Source organism: Mastigoproctus giganteus, chromosome 13, assembly GCF_048544385.1.
Source record: "Mastigoproctus giganteus isolate SK-2022 chromosome 13, ASM4854438v1, whole genome shotgun sequence".
NCBI classification, from domain to species: domain Eukaryota; kingdom Metazoa; phylum Arthropoda; class Arachnida; order Uropygi; family Thelyphonidae; genus Mastigoproctus; species Mastigoproctus giganteus.
The window spans coordinates 76,925,734-76,950,881 of NC_143587.1; the positions used below are offsets into that span (position 1 = coordinate 76,925,734).

The 25,148-nt window shown below is 37.6% G+C and overlaps 1 protein-coding gene across 1 annotated transcript in view; it reads left to right on the forward strand.

Moving 5' to 3' along the window:
* Itpr (Inositol 1,4,5,-trisphosphate receptor) overlaps positions 1-25,148 on the forward strand; it is a 1,293,714-nt gene that overhangs the window by 42,333 nt on the left and 1,226,233 nt on the right. Inside the window, exon 3 of the mRNA XM_090387283.1 lies at positions 4,803-4,918. Coding sequence (XP_090243409.1) covers positions 4,803-4,918 — 116 coding nt within the window. The remainder of the gene's footprint in view (positions 1-4,802; positions 4,919-25,148) is intronic.

Here is a 25,148-nt window from a genome sequence, read left to right on the forward strand (position 1 = left end):
TAGGTGTGTGCTATAGGCCTAATGACTCTGATGAGTATAATAAGATACTGTACAGGGAAATAGAATGGGCCAGTAAATCAGAGAGTCTTATAATGAGGGATTTTAATTTCCCAGATATTGACTGGAATTTGTGGGTTGGTCACTCACACACTAGCAAGGCTTTTGTGGATTTATTCGATGATTGTTTTCTACACCAGCATGTTTGGGAGGCAACTAGAGGGAGTAATACTCTTGATCTGATTATCAGTAGTGATCCTTCATGCATTAAGAATCTGCAGATAAAGGAACCACTAAGTGGCAGTGATCACAGTGTGCTGAAGTGGGATTTACTCAAGGAGGTAACTACCATCAGAGGTAAAGGGAAGGGTTTTTGCTTTCGTAAAGGCGACTATGATGGTCTGACACAGTATTTAAATTCTATACAGTGGGACCAACTGATGATGTTACCAACAGCAAATTCAAAATGGGAAGCATTCAAGGAACTAATCTTGGAAGCTACCAGGCTTTACATACCAACCAAGAAATATTGTTCAAGGTTCAGGCCTAAATGGTTATCAGATGAACTAATGAGACATATGGCAGAGAAGAAAAATGCATGGGATACATACAAATTACTGGGTGACATGGAAGCCTATGATAGATATAAGTTGGTCTGTAACCAAGTCGCAAAGGAGATTAGGCAGGCAAAGGCAGATTATGAGAAATCCTTGGCAAAGGATGGAAAGAAAAACAGAAAAGAGTTCTTTACCTATTTAAACTCAAGAAGGAAAGGGATGAATCAGATTGGTCCACTGGATGTTGATGGTTCAACAGTTGAGGATCCTGCTCAGGTGGCTAACAATCTAACGAATATTTCGAATCTACATTCACACATGAGGAGTTATTCAGGAAGGGGGATGTCGTAGGTGAAGTAAACATTGGCAGTGAGCTAGATGATTTTCTAATAACTGAGAGGAAAGTGGAGGAGAAATTGTTGAGGATAAACATAAAAAAGGCACCCGGGGTGGATGGGATCTATCCAGTTATATATTAAAGGATTCAGCAAAGGAAGTAAGCAAACCCCTAGCCATAATTATGAGAGCTTCTTTGAACTCAGGGGACGTACCCATAGACTGGAGATGTGCAAATGTAACCCCAATTCACAAAGGAGGATCAAAGGCTGACACAAGTAATTATAGACCTGTTAGTTTAACTTCGGTTCCAGGAAAATTAATGGAGACACTGGTTAAAGAAGCACTGCAGGATCATCTACACAAGAATTCAGTTATAGCTCAGACACAGCATGGTTTTGTTAAGGGCAGGTCTTGTCTGACCAATTTGATTGGATACTATGATGTAGTCACAAAAGAATTGGTTGCAGGGAATAACTTTGATATTATATATTTGGATCTTAGAAAGGCTTTTCATACTGTTGCGCATGGAAGACTGCTGCACAAAATGGAGCAGTGTGTTATTGGAGGCAAATTGCTCTATGGATAAAGGGATGGTTGAGTGGCAGAAGACAGAGTGGTAATCAATGGACACTGCTCAACGTGGACTAATGTTATTAGTGGAGTTCCTCAGGGTTCAGTGTTGGGTCCATTGTTGTTTTCTCTATTTATAAATGATATTTATGATGGTATATTAAGCTTAATGTCCAAGTTTGCAGACGATACAAAGGTTGGCAGGGTTGTTAAGGACACTACTGATGCTATGCTCCTGCAACAGGATCTGGAAAGGTTGAGCAGATGGGCTGAGAGGTGGCAAATGAAGTTTAACATTGACAGATGTAAAGTACTATATATGGGAAACAGTAACCCCAGATCAACGTATCAACTCTGTGGTACTGCGCTGACACTGTTAGAGAATGAAAAGGCCCTGGGGGTAATTGTGAAGGCAGGTATGAAGTTCTCTGAACAGTGCAGACGGGCTGCAAGAGTAGCTCATGGTGTCTTATCAATGATATACAGGAATTTTTCTAGCAGGGACAGGGAGGTGATTATTCCCTTGTATAAGGCAATGGTCAGGCCACACCTTGAGTACTGTATACAGGTCTGGAGGCCTCATTTCAAGAAGGATGTAGAGCTGCTGGAACGAGTACAGAGAAGGGCAACAAGATTAGTGAATGGAACAAAGGGTTGCTCTTACGAAGAAAGGCTTAAGTTTTGCGAATTACAGAGTCTGGAGACTAGGCATCGGCGAGGTGATCTGATAGAGGTGTATAAGGCTTTGAATGGCTTGAGCATGCTCAATGCCGATGGGATTCTTACACTTGCTCAGAATGATCACCTGAGAGGGCATAAATTCAAATTGAGGAAGGACAGATGTCGGATAGATGTGCTTAAATTTGCCTTTAGCGAGTGGGCAGTTGGTTTGTGGAATAGACTTCCATCACTTGTTGTTGAAGTTGATAGCCTAAACAAATTTAAGGCTCAGCTGGACAGGTATTTCGAACGAACAGAGGGGTGAAATGGGAGTAGTGGTTGTGTTTTTTTTTTTTTTTTTTTTTTTTTTGGCTGATGCTGAATAAGCTTGCTTTCTTGCATCATATGCCTCTACTAATGCTAAGGCCATATTGCTCCGGGATATACGGTGGTCATTCCCTGACCTTTCCGCATCTGCTGTATTTGGTGGTGACGGGCTCGAACCCCGGTCTAATCAAGAAGCGTGTGTTATGCACTGCTGCTCCTTCCCACCTGGCTACGGAGGCGCCTACATCATCAAATGTATTTACTATACTTCTAGCATTGTTGTACATTCATACCAATGCTGCATACATATATATAATATATGTGTATGCAGAGAAGCATATAAATGAAATTTACTGTCATTTTTGTTAACTATTTGTAGTTGCAATTCCTATGTTCTAGAATGGCTTTGTTTAAATTAACTAAACTAATTAAATCACAAATTGTGAATTCTGGAGAACTGTATTATTGCATTCAGATTAATTAAATTTGAAGTACTGTGTACAGTTGAGGTATTATAGAAATTAATTTGCAGGAATTAGCAAAAATGAAAGGATTTTATGTTATTTGTGCAACGGTTATCTGCAAAATATAACTGCTCCAGACCCTTAAATATCCCCTAATTGCTATTGGTAAATTAGCACAGCACTCTGTTGCAGCCATAAGGTTTCAGCCAGAATCTTAGTCCGCTTTGTTTATTGATATTTTAGTTTGATCTTGTGACTTGAGAAAGTCTGGATAGCAGCAAATGACAATTAGATAATTTACTTGAATCTTTAAGTTGGTTAGCCCTTGAGTTTTTTCCATCCTTGAATCAGAAATTTAAAAATTAAAACTATTGAAATGAAATTACATCAGTGTGTGTTTTAATATTCCTACAGTATTAATTTTTAGTCAAGGAGAATAGGCAACAGTTTATATTTGCAAACACGTTTTATGATCACTGTAATCTTTTTCATTTTTATTTTGTCCTTCTTGCATCAGGCACACAGTTATGCCTTTTACTGTTCTGGCAATTGTTGGTTATATGTACCCATAGAAACTTTGTTGTTGTTCCCAAAGCACCATTGGTTATCAGTAGATCATCAAGCATATCACAGTGATGATCCAGTTGGTGATTGCTTTTGATCACAAATCCTAGTCATTTAAACTGTCATTTAAACTGCACATCGTATTAAATTTTAAATATTTCAGTTTCTGAGGTTTAACTTTTAAATATGTAAATGCATAAAATATGAAGTAATTGTTTTGGCAACTTTCCAACATGTTTTGTCAACAGGTTGAAAAGGTGCCATGTTTTTTAATTTCGAATTTTTTGTTTTATACTCCAGCACGACCACCAGGTCAGTGGAGTTTACAATAAATCAATCAATACAAATGTTCATCGTATTTAGTAGTCATGGGCTTGAACCCCAGTCCACTCGAAGAGAGTGTGCTACTGCACTAGCACTCCTGACCACTCTGCTATGTCAAGCAGTCACAAATAGAATGCAAATATTGTGTATTTTGCATTCCAGCTGCATGTGTATGGGTCATGCAGCTTGACCACAAAATCCACTTGATGAGCCTGATCTTATTTTATTCAGTGTAATTTACTATTGCATTCAACCAGTCTGGTGGAAATACTGATGAGATCACAGCCTTAGGATGTTAATTTAAATAGTTATCTCAAAAGCTACCTAACTATTATGTAAGTTCCCTAACATAATAGTTATATACACATGTTAGTCCCTTAGCATGTATGTAATCGTTACATTTTTCTAAATTAATATCCAATAGCCTAAAATGCAGCATTTTCTTTCTAAATAGGATTAACTTCACCTTTGTTAGCTAATCATTTTGTGATATTAATATTCTTTGTGGCATTACGGCGCCTCCGTAGCCAGGTGGACAGGAGCAGCAGTGTGTTGCATATGCTTCATGATTAGACCGGGGTTCGAGCCCGTAACTACCAAATACGGAGGATGCGGAAACTTCAGGGAATGACCACCGCACATCCCTGGAGCAATATGGCCTTAGTTGCTAATGCTCCTAAAAACCAAAATAACCACCCAACCTGTGCCATTACATATGCTTTAATTTTTTTTTTTCAATCATTTTATTAACTAGTGATCCAAGTTTATGTTGTTCCAATAATCAATTTGCACATAAAATTGTGCATGTATAGTCTATAATATATTGAAATTATTATTGTTTTTCTATAAATTAAGAATTTAATTGTTCTCTGAGCATTTCATTTTATCATATGCCACTGACATTTAAAATTTTTGAATGATTTTCTGATTGTCTCAAATATTGATCTTACATTATTTTACTTCTTGGAAAAAAAAACAAAGGATGGAATTTATATTTCAGATTGCCTCTTTAAAATGTGTCCAATGAACAGATACTCAGCCCAAAAACAGTTTTGGAAAGCTGCCAAGCAGAGTACCACCAGTGCTACTGATGCTGTTTTACTCAAGAAGTTGCATGTATGTGTTATGTTACTTTTTAATCATATGATTTCACAAATAAAATTTAATTTATCATTTAAACTTTTAAGATGAACTTTGCATGAACAGAATTTGAAAAGATTATAACTTACCATAGAAAGATTAAAGGAATCAGGAAATTAATTTTTATTCAACACAGTCCCATCTAAGGACTGCTGTATTGTCTCATCTTTTTTCGGCCCCTTGTGTAGAACTTACAATCCAGTCCTGCTCATCCAGTCTTCCTTAACCACAATGAATAACATCATTATTTGTTGACAAATGTTGCTCTTTTGAATGTTTTTTCGGTACATGAAATGGGAGGTAAGCTGAAGAGACATCTGCAGGATAGGTGTGACACAACCTATATTGTTGATTGTCTCCATTGTTATCTAATTTTTTTAATGGGAGTATTGTCATGCAGGAAGAGGATTCTTCAGGAGAATTTCTATGTGCTTAGCTTTTGAAATGAAATTTCATTAGCAGTATTTTAAACCCACTCTTAGGATATTTCAAAAAGAAGAATAATATTCATCTGAAATGGTTTTTACTCTTAGCATTAGCATTGGTAGAGGCATATGACTCAAGAAAGAAAGATTATGCAGAATCAGCCAAAAAAATAAATAAATAAAATAAAATAATTCCCATTTCACCCATCCATTTGTTCTAAAAGTTTGTCCAGTTCTTCCTTGAATTTTTTAAGATATCAAAGTCCATAATGACAGATGGAGGTTTGTTCCAGCAATTAACCACATGTTGGGTAAAGATAATTTTCTGCACATCAGTTCTTCCCTTAAGTGTGTAATCTGAGCAAGAGTAAGAATCCTATCCACATTGAGCTTGCTGGAATGCTTCAAGGCCTTGTACATCTCAGTCAGATCACCTCACAGGTGGCTAGTCTCTAGATGCTGTAATTTGCAGAACTTAAGCCTTTCTTCTTAATCGCAACTCTTTGTTCCCCTTACCAATCTCGTTACCCTTCTCTATACTCGTTCCAGAAGCTCTATATCCATCCTAAAATGAGACTTCCAGACCTGTGTGCAGTACTCAAGGTGTGGCCTGATCATCCCCTTATACAAATGTATAATCATTTCCATATCCCTGCTAGTAAAATTCCTGTATATCATTAACAAAAACCTATGAGCTGCTCTGGCAGCCTCTCTGCACTGCTCAGAAAACTTCATATCTGATCGCACAGTTATCCCCAGCTCTTTTTTATTTTCCACTACTGAGTGTAGTACCATACAGTTAGTATGAGGGGTTTCCGAAAAGTAAGGTAACACATTTTTTTTTTCTTAATAATGGTGAAAGGGAATGAGATGAAAGGCAGTGGACAGATAGACCCGTTAATAACGTTCAAAAAGACTGCCAGTGCAGTGTTGCGGTACTGTTGCCTCACAGCAGATTCCAGTTGCAAAATGGTGGCTACCTTGTGAGTGTGGTCCAAAACAGGTGTTTGTGAAGTTATTCGCTTTTTGCAAGCAAAAGGGTCTTCACCAAGTGACATTCACCATGAACTTGCATGGAAAGGTGATGACAAAGGAGCAGGTATGTTTTTGGTGCAATGAATTTAAAGAGGGCCGTGTTGACATTGAAGATTGACATCGGGCGGGTGGGCCTTCATTGAGCAAGACAGAAGACAACATTTTGCGCATTAAGGGCATTGTTTTTGAAAACAAGTGAGTGAAATTGCACAAAGAGTGAATGCGAGTAAGGTGACTGCTCACGAAATTGTTCACGATGTCCTTGGCTTTCGAAAGGTGTGCTGCCGCTGGGTGCCCTGACAGTTGTCAGAGGAGGACAAAGCAAAACAATGGGTATGTGTCTGGAGAATCTGTTGTGATACTGCAACAAAGGAGAGGATTTTCTTGCTTGCATAGTCACAGCAGACGAAACGTGGGTTCATCACTTTACCCCGGAGAGCAAACAAGACTCCATGGACCGGAAACATCCACAATTTCCTGTGTTCAAAAAATTCAGAACTGTTCCCAGTGTCCGAAAAGTCATGGCCACAGTGTTCTGGGATCGCCAAGGCATTCTGTTGGTGGATTTCTTGCCGAAGGGAGGAACAATCAATGCACGGCTTTACTATGTAACATTGAAAAAACTGAAAGCCAACATTTGACGCAAACGACTAGGACTCCTGACAAGCAGCATGATTTTGTTGCACGACAACACAATTCCACACACTGCCTACACCACTCGTGAGTGGTTGCATTGTAATCATTGGGAAATTCTGTCACATCCCCCCCCCTACAGCCCAAATCAGCGCCTTCAGACTTCCATTTGTTTGGCCCTCTGACAAAACACCTTTCAGGAAAGCATTTCACCACGGATGAGAAAGTTCATTGGGCGGTGCAATGTTGGTTATTGAGTGTGGGCACGGACTTCTTCAGTACTGGTATTGATAAACTGATCCATCGTTGGGACAAATGTATCAATAAAACTGGAGACTCTGTGGAGAAGTAGTGCATGCTCACTTATTTCTTGGTTTGTAATTTTAACTTCATATTATTAAACATCATCGAGAGAAAAAATGTGTTGCCTTACTTTTCTGTAACCCCTTGTATGTTACTCTGGCGTTACTGCTACCCATATGCATTTGTTAATGTTAAACTTCAGTTGTCACCTCTCAGCCCATCTGCCCAACTTTTGTAGATTCTGTTGCAATAGCAAATAGCATACTGTCTTTACTATTATTAACAATCTTGCCAACCTTTGTATCATCAGCAAACTTGGACATTAAACCTGATATACCTTCATCAATATAATTGATATACAGTAGACTCTCGATTTTCCAGGATAGATGGTAAAAAAAAAATTCCTGGATAATCGATTTCCCTGTTAATCCAAAAATACAGTAAGTCACCGACATACGTAAGATATACGTTCCAGGACTTCTTATGTAAGTAGAGTTTTATGTAACTCGGGAATGACTAATAAAATATTGCTACTATATCCCTGATATGCCAAAATTACAAAAACCACATAATATTCTCAGAAGAATGAAGAAAAATAGTTATATATTTTTAATTCGTTCAATTATAAAGTTTCTCTGGGGACAGCGGCGAAGTACCCAGAGTGGCACATAAGAAAAGAAAACAAAAGGAAGAAAAAATGCATGTTATTGTACAGTACTGTAAAAACTGATTTGTATTTTTTTTTTAAGAGCATTAGCAACTAAGGCCATATTGCTCCAGGGATATGTGGTGGTCATTCCCTGACCTTTCCGCATCCTCCGTATTTGGTGGTCGTGGGCTCGAACCCCGGTCTAATCAAGAAGTGTGTGCTACGCACTGCTGCTCCTGCCCACCTGGCTATGGAGGCGCCCTTGTATTTTGTAGTCTTGGTTATTGCAGTTTACTTCATTTGCACCAATTGCTACACCACTTCTCATATTCTGTCTTTCTCCTTTATTGAGTTCACCATTGCCACTGACAAATCTGAATTCCACGTGATACTTGTTTCTGATCCAACTGGATCGCTTTCCTTTTCTTGATAGATTTACTAGTACTGCAGTCACTTATTTACATAGTCGGCACCACGATAACAGTCAAAATTAAATTTTCTGAAAAGAACTTCACAGGGTTAAGGCGAAAACTCACTATTATCACCCCACGGGAGCTCACATTTTACTAAAGCACATTTCTGGGGGTTACTATCATGAAACAAAAACAATTTGCACTTTCTGGTTTATTGGGTTTTTCTGTTAGTGCAATTCATTATAAATGGGTAGTAAACTCGATCTTATTGCATTTGCGATAATACCGACAGCTGGAATTCTGTGGGTTTTTAAGTTATGGTGAAATGTGGATCCCCTTTACTGAAATCTTCAGTCATACAAAAAAAAAATATATAAGTAGTAGTAGTAGTAGTGGCATGTGATGCAAGAAAGCAAATGTATGAGCTTATGCAGCATCAGCCAAAAAAAAAAAAAAAAAAAAAAATCACACTATTCCCTCCAAATGCCTGTCCAGTTCCTCCTTAAATTTATTCAACCTATCAACTTACAAGACAGATGGAAGTTTGTTCCAGCAATTAACCACCCGCTGGCTAAAGGCAAATTTCCACACATCTATTTTACATCTGTCTTTTCTTAATTTGAATTTATGCCCCCTTAGGTTTGTAATCTGAACAAGTGGAAGGATCCCATCAGAATTCAGTGTGCTCAACCCATTCAAGGCCTTATATACCTCAATCAGATCACCGTGCAGGTGCCTAGTCTCCAGCCACTGCAATTTGCAGAACTTAAGCCTCTGGAGACTTAGGCACCAGAGGCTTAAGGAGAGGTTAAAGGAGAACTGGAGACTAGGCACCAGCGAGGTGATCTGATAGAGGTGTATAAAGCCTTGAATGGTTTGAGCATGCTCAATGCTGATGGGATTCTTCCTCTAGCTCAGAAAAATCACCTGAGAGGGCATAAATTCAAATTGAGGAAAGACAGATGTAGGATAGACGTGCGGAAATTTGCCTTTAGCCAGCAGGTGGTTGGTTGGTGGAACAGACTTCCATCCCTTGTAGCCTAAATAAGTTTAAGGCTCAGCTGGACAGGTATTTTGAACGAACAGAGGGGTGAAGTGGAAGTGGGGTTTTTTTTTTTTTTTTTGGCTGATGCTGCATAAGTTTGCTTTCTTGCATCAAATGCCTCTGCTAATGCTAATGCTAATGCTCTCTTGGTAAGAGGATCCCTTCATTCCCCTCACCAATCTTGTTGCCCTTCTCTGTACATGCTCAAGTAAATCTACATCCTTCCTAAAATGAGGCCTCGAGACCTGTACGCAGTACTCAAGGCATGGCCTGACCATTGCCTTATACAGAGGGATAATCACCTTTTCCCTGCTAGCAAAATTCCTATATATCATTGACAAAACCCCATGACCTGCCCTGGCAGCCTGTCTGCATTGCTCAGAAAACTTCATATCTGCCTGCACAATTACTCCCAGGTCTTTTTCATTTTCTACCACCTTAAGTGTAGTACCACACAGTTGGTACGTTTCTCTGGATTTGCATTTGTCAAGGTTAAACTTCAGTTGCCACTTCTTAGCCCATCTGCCCAAATTATCTAGATCCTGTTGCAGTAGCACACTGCCATTGCTGTCATTAACAACCCTGTCAACCTTTGTATCATCTACAAACTTCGACATTAAGCCTGATATACCTTCATCAATATCATTGATAAATATACAAAACAACAGTGGGCCTAACACCGAACCCTGTGGGACTCCACTAATAACATTAGTCTAAGAAGAGCAGCACCCATTGATTACCACCCTCTGTCTTCTCGCACTTAACCATCCTTTTATCCATTGTAGCAACTTACCCTTAATACCATTCTGCTCCAATTTGTACAATAGTCTTCCATGCGCAACAGTGTCAGAAGCTTTCCTGAAATCCAAATATATGATATCAAAATTATTTTTTGCATCCAGTTCCTTTGTAACCACATCATAACATAATGATAACATAATCATCATAACATAACATAACATAAGTAACATAATGTAAGTCCGAAGCTACATAAGTCGAGGACTTTTTTTTTTTTTTTTTTTGATTTGGTAGTTGTTGGCGCATCGGCTTCTGTGGCCATATTGCACCTCCCAAGGTTTTTGCAGTACTTTGATCCAGCAATTAACTTGTTTATTGCTGGATAAACAAGTTCGATTCCCATGCCCGAGGCGGGAATCGAACCCGCGACCTTTGGATTGCCGGGCAGGTACTTTACCCACTCGGCTAGCCCGGCAAGTCGAGGACTTACTGTATCGAAAAATGCTCAGCAATCTATGTAAAAAGCGTGGTGATAGATAAAAAAAACAAAAAAACTTACCATGCACTACTCACATGTCCAATACGTGAGTAGTCTGTATTGGACACGCATTTATTTTTTACGATGTCAATTTTAAATCTAATAGCTTCCCTTTATTTTTTAAGATGTCGTGTATGATTTGGTCACCAACATTATAATGGTTCATTAGAGATTTAATGGACGCACCATTTTCAAACTTTTGAATAATTTCATAATTTCAAGTTTTTGTTTAATTGAAAGCACAACACTTAGTTTTGCCCATCATTTTCGCGATTTCTAAACAAAACAAAAAAAAAAAAAAAAAAATTAGTTACTATAAAAAAACAATTCCAACATAAATAATGAAACAAAATTTGCCATTTTGCAAGGTGACGGAACACAAAATCGGCGTGATGCACTAAAACAACTTAAACATTTGGTCTCTCTCTCTCTTTTTTTTTTTTTTTTTTTTATTACTATTTATTTATTTTTTTTTTTTTCAGCGGCGGAGTGAAGACAGCGGGGGTTGCAAGATAATAGGCACACTAATCTGCAAATGACGACTTATAACGCCGCTTCTTGTTTATTTACGACTTGCAAAACATCAGTTTATACCTATTCTAGTTATTACTTGAATTTTATGATTTCTGGTTGATTATTATTATTTTTTTTAATTTGGAGTCTTGAGTGTCTGGGTTAATCTGATCCCGGTAAATAGAGAGTCTGCTGTATATAGAAAACAATAACGGGACTGCTGTATATAGAAAACAATAGCCATGGGGGACTAATAACATTAGTCCACAAAGAGCAGTGTCCATTGATTACCACTCTCTGTCTTCTCTTATTCAAACATCCCTTTATCCATAATAGCAACTTACCCTTAATGCCATACTGCTCTAATATGCAATAGTATCAAAAGTTTTTCTGAAATCCAAGTATATTATATCAAAATCATTTTTTGCATCAGGTTCCTTTGTACCACATCATAGTATTCAAAAGTCTTCCCCTTAACAAACTCATGCTGTGTCTGAATTATAAGTGCAGTCTCATTTAGATGATCCTGCATGCTTCTTTAAGCAGTGACTCCGTTATTTTACCCGAAACAGAAGTTAAACTAACAGGTCTATAATTACTTTTGTCACCCTTTGATCTCCCTTTGTGAATTGAGGATACATTTGCACATCTCCAGTCCGTTGGGGACATCCCCCTGAGTCCAAGGATGCTCTCATAATTATGGCTAATGGTTTGCTTATTCTCTTTGCTGCGTCCAGTGGCGTAGCTACGATGTAGGCAGGCAAGGCAATTGCCTCTGGGTCCTTTAGGGGCCTGGCATCTTTGGCTGTCTTCTGTTTTTGCAATTTTCATTAATTAAGTAGGGGCCTGAACATGTTCTTTGCCTCCGAGCCCAAAAAAGTGTAGCTACGCTACTGGCTATGTCCCTTAATATAACTGAATAGATTGCATCCACCCCAGGTGCCTTTCTTATGTTTAATTTCAACAATTTCTTCTCCACTTTGCTCAAAAATATTGCAAAATCAAATAGCTCCTAGTCAGAGTTTTATCATCAATTCTTGGCTACACTTCCCTACAGAATTCGTTATGTGAATGTAGATGCAAAATACTCATTCAGTTTGTCAGCTATCTTAGCAGGATCATCAACAGTTAAACTATCGATAACAAGTGGACCAATCTGATTCATTCCCTTCCTTCTAGAGCAGGGGACCCCCCAAACTATAGCTCTTTGGCCAGATCTGCCTCTCAAAAGATTTTATCTGCCCTGCTAATATTTCAGTTAGATCGTAAAAATTAATGTTTATATTAGATCACAATAAAATTTATGAAAAACACATTTTGCAGATTATTTTAACATTCGTTGGTCAATTAATAGTATTGAAGCCTCTGTGTCGTCAGCTTAGTCTTTTTAGATATTAATTCTGTTATTTCCACTCAAAACTATTCTTTGAAACATTGTTAAAATAGTCCATTAATCTTGACCCTGGCAGTAAATATCAATAGATGTTAGAGACAGTAATTAGAGTAATTAGATAGTAATTAGTAATTTCCTAATCCCTTGCCAGCCTGAACACCAACCCTGATGGTGTAGAGTATGGGAGCAAAGGTCACTCTAGGCTTCCACTACACAAGAATCCCAGATCCAGGATAAAACTTGGCACCAGCAGCATGATCTGAGGATTGGTATCTGCAAGATCCTAAACCAGCATGCACAAGAACCCTGATGATCAGAGTATGGGAGTAAAGGTCACCCATGGCTTCTACTATACAAGAAACCCCATCCAGGATAAAAACATGACACTATCCTGTTGGTTAATGGAGTTAATCCCTCTGCTATAAATTAACTGCTGGCAGCCTGTATGTACATAAAGTTTGTGGTAGCGTCGGCAAGAGGAGGCTGTCAAATATTAAAAAACTATAAGTTTTATTTAATAATAATGTAGTTTATTAGACAAACAGCCTAATAAACTATATATTATTAATATTACATGATTAAGAGTGATATTAATATAATAATAACCTTTATGTTAAAATATTTCCTAAAATTTTACGACATGTCAGTGCTTACTTACTTCAGTATTCATGAGTATTTTTTTTTTTATTCCAGTAACCCCATAAAAATCAGGTTGAAGTTGATGTCGAAAAAAAAAAAACAGAAAAGTTGATGCTGAGTGTTGTGTTTTTAATGAGCGGTGGCAATTAATTACTTTTTTGCACCGCTCAATGATACTTACACATGTCTTATTTGCAATGAAGCCTTGTCGGTGTTCAAGGAATATAATGTGAAACATCACTACACCACAAAACATGCCTCAAATTACGATAAATTTCAAGGAGCTTTGCAGCAGAAAAAACTCCAAGAACTAACCCAAGCTTTTCAAAGTCAACAACAGAAGATTAGAAATTTTACTCATCAAAATTTATCTGCAGTTAAAGCTAGTTTTCGAGCCTACCAAATTATTGCCAAAGAAGGAAGGAAGGGCCTGTACAGATGGAGGCTTTGTAAAACGAATTTGTTTGGCAATTGCAGAAGACGTATGTCCTGAGAAAATAAAGAATTTTGCGTCTGTAAGTTTATCTTCATCAACTATAAAAAGAAGAATTGAAGGTCTAAGAGCATTTTCAAAATCAACTTGTAGAAAAAGTTTGTGAATTCACGCATTTTTCAATAGCAATTGTGATGAGAGTGAAGATACAAGCTATATAGTTCAATTACTAATTTATCTGCACTTAAAGCTAGTTTATAAAACTAATTTATATTCGAGGTGTAAATCTAAATTTTGCAGTAACTGAAGAGGTAGTTGCATTAAAAAGCTTGAAAGCTACAACAGGTAAAAATATATTTTTGAGTGTGTCAGAAGCAATTGATGGCCTCAAATTGAATTGGAATTTGTTATCAGCTGTTACAAAGGATGGTTCTAAAAATATGGTCAGTACTAAAATTGGGTTCATGTGTCAGCTTCATAAATATCTTGAGAGTAAAAATATTAAAAAACCAATGCAATTTCATTGTATAATTCACCAGCAGTCTTTGTGCGGAAGATTTTTGGACGCAGATTCAGTCATGTCAACTGTTAATATCAACTGTAAATTTTATTTGCAATACTGGTCTGAATCATTGGCAATTCAAAAATTTTCTTCAAATTATTGAGGCTGAATACAGTGATTTGTTGTACTATATGGAAGTAAGATGGTTGAGTTGCAGTAATATGTTGAAGCGATTTTTTGAACTTAGAATTGAAATAGATCTATTTATGAACGAAAAATTGAAACCTGTTCTGGAACTGTCAGATCTCCAATGGTTGTGGAAACTTGTGTTTTTAACTGATATATGTGAACACCTGAAATTTCTTAATTTGAAATTACAAGGATGAGATAAACTTGTCAGTGAATTGTATTATAATGTTAAAGCATTTGAAACAAAACTGGAGTTATTTAAAAGTCAACTACTTTGGAATAATTTTTCACATTTTTCATGTTGCAGTAATTTATCTAAAAATATTGCTAGTTGGAAAATTTTGTTCAAAAGATTAGTTTGTTGCAGGAAAATTTTGCAGCTAGATTTTGTAATTTTAAAAACAATTCAAAGGTGTTTGAACTTTTTCAAAATCTGTTTGACGTACCCGTAAACAATGTTTACGGGTACGTCAAATCTAATGATGCACTGAATACGATATTTAAAAATGAAAATCTAATTCAATTTTATTCAACATTATCTGAGTCAGATTATGCAAAATTTAAAAATTTTGCAAGAAAGGTTACATCAATTTTTGGAAATATATGTACACTGGTGTTCAAAGAAAGTGCATCACCCCTTAAAATTGTAATTGTTGTCCAAATAATGTAAGTATATGGCAATATTTCTTACAGATTGCATCAGATAAGATTGACACATGTAAATGATGATGTAATATTGTAACAGCTATTACTTTCAGCTATATAAGCACGCTCTGCAAGAGTTGCAGTCATTACTTGCTTGTGTCAGGATGGTAAGTTACATGCAGTTGAGGCCACGAAGAAAGAATGCTATTGTTGCTTTACGTGAGGAAGGATGTCCTTCCTGTCATATTGCTTATAGAGTCACATTGCTCATGTTTTGTAATCAGTCAACAGTGAGTAGATTTCTTTCCAAACTCAAGAATACTGGTTCTGCTGATAGGAAAAAAGGAACCGGATGCAAATGAGTCTCTATGCCAAAACAGGACCGGGTTTTGAAGTGCTTATGCCCTAAAAACTGTAAAGCTTCTTCATCTGAGCTGAAAAGAGAATGGGAAGCACATACAGGAGTGGTAGCAAGTGCAGTAATAGTCAGAAGATGCCTCTTCAAAAATGGACTTGTAGCCCGTCGTCCTAAAAAGAAGCCCCTCCTCACAAAAAGTTAAAAAGGCCCGATTAATTTGGTGTAAGGAGCATGCCAAATGGATCCCGAGCAGTGGAATTCAGTTATTTTCTCAGATGAGAAGAAATTCAACCTGCATGGCTCTGATGGGAGACAAACGATTCGCTGTAGATGTGGTGAAGAATACCATCCAGACTTCTGTGGTGTCTACAGTGAAATTCTCTACCAGCCAAATGATATGGGGGTGCACCTGCAGTTTATAAAAGGTTCCGTAAATGCCAATGGATACCTGGCTATATTGGAAGGCAAATTGCTGCCAACCATTGCCAAGTAACTGCATCTTTCGGGATGACTCTGCTCCTTGTCATCAGGTGAAAAGTGTAAGTAGGCACTTCTGTAGTTACTATAGCTTCATTTCTGCATTAGAGGTTCAACAGTAATGTGTTTACATTTGTTACAGGTGAAAAAAATGGTTGGAAAAATGGTCCATTACAACTCTTAGCTGGCCAGGAAACAATCTGGACCTGAATCCTATAGAGAACTGTTGACATCGTGTGAAATCTGCAGTTGCCAAAAAAAAAAACCAAGGACCCTTCGTGAACTTCAGAAAGACATAATTTGTGTTTGGAACCACAAACTATCAGTTGATTATCTTCAGAAATTGATATTGTCAATGCCTCGAATGTGTGCTGCTGTCATCAGGGCCAGAGGCAGTTCATCTAAATATTAGTTTGCACCCGGTGAACTTTTCATTTTGTTTTCCATTTAAAATGATAAACTGAAGCAAACTGAGGGCTTCTGATAAAGTTTCAGCCATAAATGTAATTTTTACCAAAATTGTTGTATAAAGGTTGCAAATGCTCATTTTGGAATATTTTGAGAGCACCTGTCAAATATTACTTAAAACTGCAGCCATTATCAACCCACTGCAGGATGGAAGCCTCCTCAACAATTCATGTTGAGGGAATTGGACCATAGTCTGACACGCTGGTCCAGTGTGGGCTGGCAGATCGACCATACTTAGTAGTCAGGGACTTGAACCCCGGTCTACTCAAAGAGCGTGTGCACCCCTGCTCCTGACCACTTGACTATGGAGGCCTTAGCTTTGTCTTAACTATTAATAAATATCTTTTGTTTATATATCTATTTGTGATGCTAGTCATTAATGTAACTTACCATCATGAAAAAGGGTTAGAAATGTGAAATTCCTAGGTGGTGCACTTTCTTTGAACACCCGTGTTTATGTGAGTAGATCTTTTCAAAAATGAAATATGTAAAATCAAAAATACGATTATGTCTGACTGACCCGCATTTACATGACTTTTTAAGAATTGGAAGTAGTACTTTAAAGCCCTATATTATGAAACTTAGTCGCACTCTACAACCACGTTCATCGCATTAATCATAATTTTGTATTACTAACTGTATTTTTGTTAGTACAATAAATAAGTAATGATTAATTTTGTTGTGTTACTGACTGTATTTTTGTGATTAGTACAATAAATAAGTAATAATTAAAATTTGATATAAATATCCATCGATTTATTTTTGAATCTGTAGATATTGGTAGGCATAAAATTTGTTTCTTTGCATGCCATTAAAGTTATGCAGAGAATGTAGTTTTCAGTAATTAGGAATTTTCTCCGGCCTGCCAAATATTCCAAAAATTCATGTGGCCCACTTCTCTAAACGTTTGGTGACTCCTGTTCTAAAGTTTACGTAAGAAAAGAAGTCTTTGCTGTTTTTATTTGCATCCTTTGCAAAAGATTTTTCATAATCTGCATTCGCTTGCCTAATCTCCTTTGTGACTTGATTGCAGACTAGTTTATATCTACCATAGGCTTCTGTGTCACCTGATAGTTTATATGCATCCTATGTGTTCTTCTCTGCCATGAGATGTTAGTTCATCTAACCTCCATTTAGGCCTAAACCTTGAACAGTATTTCTTAGTTGGTATGAAAAGAGTAGTAGTTTCCAAGATTAATTCCTTGAATGCTTCCCATTTAGAATTTGCCATTGGTAATATCATCAGTTGGTCCCACTATATATAGAATTTAGAAACTGTCTGAGACCACTGTAGTCTCCTTTACGAAAGAAAAACCATTCCCTTTATCCCTGATGGTAGTTCCATCTTTAACTAAATCCCACATCAGTACATTGTGATCACTGCTACCTAGTGGTTCTTTTATCTGCAGATTTTCACTGCTGATAATCAGATTAAGAGTATTACTTCCTCTTGATGCCCCTCGAACATGCTGCTGTAGAAAACAATCATCCAATAAATCAACAAGAGTCTTTCTAGTGTGTGAGTGATCAACACACAAGTTTCAGTTAATATCTGGGAAGTTGAAATCCCCCCATTATAAAGCATTCTGATTTACTGGCCCACTCTATTTCTCTGTACAGTTGTTTGTTGTACCCATCGGTGTCATTAGGCCTAAAACACACTCCTACCCTTATTTTTGCTTTCCCAGTGTTTATGTCATGCCAAACTGATTCAACGTTTCACTGTCCACTCTCATCAACTGGATGCACTTCCTTAGATTTTATATGTTTCTTAACTAACAAGCATAACCCTCCTCCCTTCCTATCCTGTCTATCTTTTCTGTACACATTGTACTTTACAAATTCCAATTCTGCATTCCTTATATCTCTGACACCACATCTCTGATATCCCAGCTAATCTGCCTTTGATGTGTTGACCACACTTCAAATTCATCAAATTTATTTATTATACTCCTAGCATTGGTGAACATTCAAGTATACATGCAACTGCTGTTAATCTCAGTTACCCTAACACAGACCATGTATTTACTTGTTCCATGATGACTCCCAATATTCCTTGAAATCCCCAGCATTTTGCTTTCCAGTCTGCTGCTCGTTCTAATAGAAGCAGTGCAAACCTCTGTCTGCAGCTACTGTTTATCTATTAGTCTGTGAATTCCCCCCCCCCCCAAGCTAGCAATTTTCTGACCCATCTAACACCGCCTCGATGTCATCAGCAAATATTCTTGCACCCTTTCTATTTAAGTGTATCCCATCCCTGTAGAAGCAGTGTCTCCTGTTAACAAGCACAGACAATGCTAAAAAAAAAAATTCTATCCCATGTGCCTTGCATAGCTTTTCGTGCCAAATTCATTCACAAAGCTCTCGTCATATACTTCTTCCTTTGTGTATTGGGAGGATTACAGACACTTTCAAATTTAACCCTAAGTTGCAACTATTTCTTCAACTGTGACCTGAACTTAAGTAAATCTGCAGATCTCCTACTCTTAATGCCATTAGTGCCAACATGTACAACAATATCACCTTTTGTGCCCTTTAAAAATGATATATGCTCAACAATGTCATCAACTTTTGTCCCTGGCACACATACCCTGGTTCTATTCCACATATCCTTTTTGTGCAATATTTCCCATTTCCCTGGCAGTAGAGTCACTGTCAGCATCTAGCTCCTGTGGGACCAGTGCATACTGCCTTGAAGATTGCCGCTGTGTCACCCGATGCACAAGAGTGATCTCTAGCATTGAGTTGGACAGCTGAGAGCATGATGTGCTCCCCATTTTAATTCTTTTGAGGGCATCTACCTTACTCTTCAAACTCTCAGAGATGCCCATCAGAATGCCAAGTTGGTGTCTAATTTCTTCAGATAGCGTGAGCGCGCGCGCGCGCACACACACACACACACACACACACACACACACACACACACACACACAAAGACATTTCACAAGTTGCACATTTTTTTAGTCTGCAATGCATTAGAGAATTTCCCCCTTTGGTTCTACCCCGAGCTGTAGCACTCCTTCTATTTTGTGCCCATTGCTTTGCTGCTCTAGTCTGGGGCATGATTTCTGTTTAAATACTATTTAATTGATTAACTGAAAATTAATAAGATTAATAAATTTAATTGATTAATTGACAGTACAACACTATGCTAATAGATTCCTAAATGTAGTGATACATATTACCCTATCTAGTTTTACATTATACCTTACGCTATCAAGTTCGAGATATATGTTACGCTATCCCGTAACGATTGCAATGTTATATTAATTATATGCTTAGCTAAACAAAAAAAGCATATATGCTCAACAAGTGATTAGAAATTTTAAGTTAATTATAATATATAACAAAATTATCCAACTAATGCCAACTGAAGTGATTTGAACATGAGAACTACCTATTTACCACAATTAAAAAAATTGAATTCTCCTACCACTCACTCTATAACTATAACAATGATGGCAAGGTTCGAACGATAGAAAAGTTCTATGTATATTAAGTAGTAGCCTACAAAATCTCTAGCTAAATGAAAAAATTAAAATAATGAGCATGACTAGGACTATATAGCTTCTTATAGAGTACAATTTAATAAGATAATTAAGTCAATAAAATTTATCTGGCTACATCTCCTAACAGGGTCTTCATGGAGGAATCACTGCTTTCAATAATTGTACCAATGAAGCATTAGAATGGCTTGATTCACTTTAAATTTTGGACTAGTTCAATTTATATTTTTTGTAGTAGTATCTGTTAATTTTTTTTATTTAGTAGTCCTGTTTATTTACTTTCCATCTTAGATATTATTAATTATTGACTAATTACAATTACTGATTTTGATTACTTACAACCTACAATTGTTATTTTAATTTAGTAAACTCTTTTGATTTTGATTACTTACAACCTACAATTGTTATTTTAATTTAGTAAACTCTTTGTGCACACATCTTTGTACTCAATGCATTCAAAATAAATAAAAAGTCAATAAAATGGAAAAATTGTTCAAAAACATCCATTTTTTTGGAAAATGCTTTCACTAGCATGTGGATACTCTTGTCCTTGAGTGCTCTTTTGAAGATAATCAATAAATATCAGTATTACCTCTTCATTGTCCCTGAAAACTGATTCTGTCACCTTCAGTAGCTGTTAATGTCCTTTGAAATTTGTTGCAGTAAAGAAATCCTTCATGAAACCACCCTGTGGATTGTTTGGTTTCTGGATTACAGAAGTGAATTCAAGTTTCATCTGTTGGCTGACAAACATGTATGAATCTGGACAAATTTTCTGATAACTGTTTTGCACGCATCACTTGCACCCATTTTTTCCCCTTTTATTTTTTGTGGACAGTATGATGGACTTATCTTTGCTATATGTGAATTGTATTGTAACTCAGCCTTAGGGACTACATTTATAAAAAAAATCATTCTCAAAGAAAAAAAAAAAGTTTATTACCATTTAACCTTCAAAGTACTTCCCTTGTAACTTGATACACTTCTTTCATTGTCATACAGTCTCTGGACGTCTCTGTGGAACTGAACTTGTGGAACCCTGTTTAACTCTAGAGCAGCAAAGCAAATGGCTCAAGCTAAATGGAGAGCTGTGGCTCAGGGGAGAACTGAGGGGGGGCAGTTGCCCTCTGAATCACAGCCTTTTAAAATGCACTGCTTGCTTGATGTTTGTGGAGCAATCAGGTACAGGGCATGATATTGCCAAGGGGGATGTCTTTGTGCGTGCGCGATGTAAGGAGTGTGAGGAAATCAGGCAACAACTCAGCGTTGTTATGGGCCTATATGAGAGCTTGAAGGACAGGGTGGATACCCCCAAAGGATCTAAATTAAGGGCCCCATCAAACTCTCAGCTGCCCACATCAATGCCAGAGCTTGCACGTGATCATCACGCAACACAGCGGCAATCCCCAAGCTAGAATGCGCTGCTCCCACAGGAACTAGTAGTTGCTGGTCACTCTATTGTCAGGGAAACGGAAAACATGCTATGTAAAAAGGATAGGTGGAACAGGACCAGGATATGTCTGCCAGGGGCAGAGGTTGATGTCCTTGTAGAGCGGATATCATCTTTTAAGGGCACAAAAGGTGATATTGTTGTACACGTTAGCACTAATGATATTAAAAGTAGGAGACCAGCGGAATTACTTAACGAGTACAGGTCACTGTTGAAAAAAAGTTGTGAATTAGGGTTGAATTTGAAAGTGTCTGCAATTCTGTCCAGACACGACAGGAGGGAATATATGATGAGAGCCTTGTCGATCAATTAGGCCCTGGAAAGATTGTGCAAGGATCAAGGGATAGAATTTTTTTCAGCCTGGTCTGTATTTGTTAACAGGAGAGACTGCTTCTACAGGGATGGGATACACTTAAATAGAAAGGGTGCAAGAATATTTGCTGATGCTATTGAGGCAGTGTTAGGTGGGTCGGGAAAACTGCTAGCTTGGGGGGATACAAGGACTAATAGATTAACAGTAGCCACTGGCAAAGGTGAAAGTGATTCTTGAACTGCTTCTATTCCAATGAGCAGCAGCCTGGAAAACAAGATGCAGGGGATTTCAGAGACTGCTGGGAGTCATTGCAGTACAAGTAAACACATGGGTTGTGTTAGGGTAGCTAAGAATAGAAACAGGTGTGTGTATACTTGCATGTACACCAATGCTAGGAGTTTGGTAAATAAATTTGATGAATTTGAGGTATTGCTCAAAACATCAAAGGCTGATATTGTTGGTATATATCAGAGACGTGATGTCACACAGATATAAGGAATGCAGAACTGGAATTTTGGTAGTACAATGTGTACAGGAAAGATAGACAGGATAGGAAGGGAGGAGGGTTTATGTTAATAGTTAAGAAACGCATAAAATCCAAGGAAGTGAAGCCAGTTGACATTGCTGGACAGTGCAGTGTCGAGTCAGTTTGGTGTGACATAAGCATTGGGAGATCAAAATTGAGAGTAGGAGTGTGTTATAGGCCTAATGACTCTGATGAGTATAACAAAAAACTGTACAGTTAGTCCTTGTATAACACATATTTACACTACACGAATTCGATCATACACGATTTATAAATATGGAAACGATATCTTATATAAGACGAACGAAATTCGCTTATGCATGATTTGCCTTTGTATTTACAAGAAATAGCAGTTGAATGCAGAATCCCCAACCGAACGCAACACAACAGGAATGAAGAGAAGATTCTGAAAATGTATTTATGTTTTTTATATCAGTGAAGGGAAACACATTTCACCATAATAACGTAAAAACCCACACAATTCCAGCTATTGGTATTATCGCAAATGCAATTAGATCGAGTTTACTACCAGTTTATAACAGGTTCCACTAACAGAAATACAACTGGAAATTGTTTTTATTGTTTTATGGTAGTAACCCCTAGAAATGTGCATTAGTAAAATGTGAGGTGTTAATAGTGTATCTCCGCCTTTATGGTGTTGTTTATTAAGTTGCTACACTCGTGCAGCTTTGTTTATGTGTATCAAGCATGCCTCCTCGTTTTGTAATTGTGCTTTATTCCCTAAAAATGAGTAAAATACTTAAAAGGTGTGAAAAGGAAGCATTCAGGTGAAGACACTGCAGATTCAGAGAGAAAAAGAAAAGCAATATTGATAAACAGAGGCGGACTGGGTCAAAAATTCTTATCCAAGAAAATTTGTAGTGGCCTCATACTATGGTTTATGGCAAAAATCACATCGGCCTCCGACTCACTGGGGTTTCCCGGTAAGGCTTACAGCCAGTCCGCCTCTGTCGATAGAGAAAAAATATGAAATTGTGAAACACTTTGAGCGAAATGAAAGACCATGTGATATTGCACGTGCTACAGGCCTAAATGAGGCAACCGAGAATTAGAAAGAATGCAGAGAAAATAAAAACAACTTTCATAGCAGAACAACTCAAAGTGTAATTAAAATCCATTAGATTAAGACACAAAGAATTGGAAAGATGGAACGGCTGTCATCTGTTTGGATAGAAAATCAAACAAAAAAACAAGTTTGCTTATGATAGAAGCTAAAACATTAGCAATATTTTATTACGATAGTGCGATTAATTACGATAGATATATTACGATTATTTATTGTGTTTGGTAATGTTTTGGTTACAAATGTGTGTTCAGTCTTGTGTGGTCGGCACCTAACCCTATTTTTCCCATTGGGCCTGTTGTTTATATTGCACGATTTTGCATTGCACGAGGGTTTATAGGAACACAACTATCGTGCTATACGAGGACTGACTGTACAGGGAAATAGAGTGGGCCAGTAAATCAGAGAGTCTTATAATGGGGATCTTAATTTTCCAGATATTGACTGGAATTTATGGGTTGGTTACTCACACACTAGGAAGGCTTTTGGGGATTTATTGGATGATTGTTTTCTTCATCAGCATGTTTGGGAGACAACTAGAGGGAGTGATACTCTTGATCTAATTAAGAGTAGTGATTCTTCATGCATTAAGAATCTGCAGATAAAGGAACCACTAGGTGGCAGTGATCACAGTCTGCTGAAGTGGGATTTACTCAAAGAGGTAACTACCATCAGGGGGTAATGGGAAGGGTTTTTGCTTTCGTAAAGGTGACTACGGTGGTCTGAGACAGTATTTAAATTCAATACAGTGGGACCAACTGATGATGTTACCAACAGCAAATTCAAAATGGGAAGCATTCAAAGTATTTATCTTGGAAGCTACTAGGCTTTACATAACAACTTAGAAATATTGTTCAAGGTTTGGTCCTAAATGGATGTCAGATGAACTAATGAGACCTATGGCAGAGAAGAAAAACGTATGGGATACATATAAATTAATGGGTGACATGGAAGCCTATGATAGATATAAGCTGGTCTGTAACCAAATCACAAAGGAGATTAGGCAGGCAAAGACAGATTATGAGAAACCTTTGGCAAAGGATGCAAAGAAAAACAACAAAGAGTTCTTTACCTATGTAAATTCTAGAAGGAAAGGGGTGAATCAATCTGATTCACCCCACCGGATATTGATGGTTCAACTGTTGATGATCCTGCTCAGGTGGCTAACAAACTAAATGAGTATTTTGCATCTACATCCACACATGAGGAGTTATTCTGGGAGGGGAATTCCAGAGGTGAGTTCAACTCTGGCAGTGAGCTAGATGATTTTGTAATAACTGAGAGGAAAGTGGAGGAGAAATTGTTGAAGATAAACATAAAAAAGGCACCCGGGGTGGATGGGATCTATCCAGTTATATTGAATGAGGCAGCAAAGGAAGTAAGCAAACCCTTAGCCATAATTATGGAGCTTCTTTGGACTCAGGGGAGAGGTACCCATGGACTGGAGATGTACAAATGTGACCCCAATTCACAAAGGAGGATCAAAGGCCGACACAAGTAATTTTAGACCTGTTAGTTTAACTTCTGTTCCAGGAAAATTAATGGAGGCACTGGTTAAAGAAGCACCGAAGGATCATCTAGACAAGACTTCAGTTATAGCTCGGACACAGCATGGTTTTGTTAAGGGAAAGTCTTGCCTGACCAATTTAATTGGATACTATGATGTGGTTACAAAGGAACTGGATGCAGGGAATAACTTTGATATCATATATTTGGATCGCAGAAAGGCTTTTGATACTGTTGCACATGGAAGACTGCTGCACAAATTGGAGCAGTGTGCCATTGGTGGAAAATTGTTGCTATGGATAAAGGGATGGTTGAGTGGCAGAAGACAGAAAGTGGTAATTAATGGACACTGCTCATCGTGGACTAATGTTATTAGTGGAGTCCCTCAGGGTTCAGTGTTGGGTCCATTGTTGTTTTCTGTATTT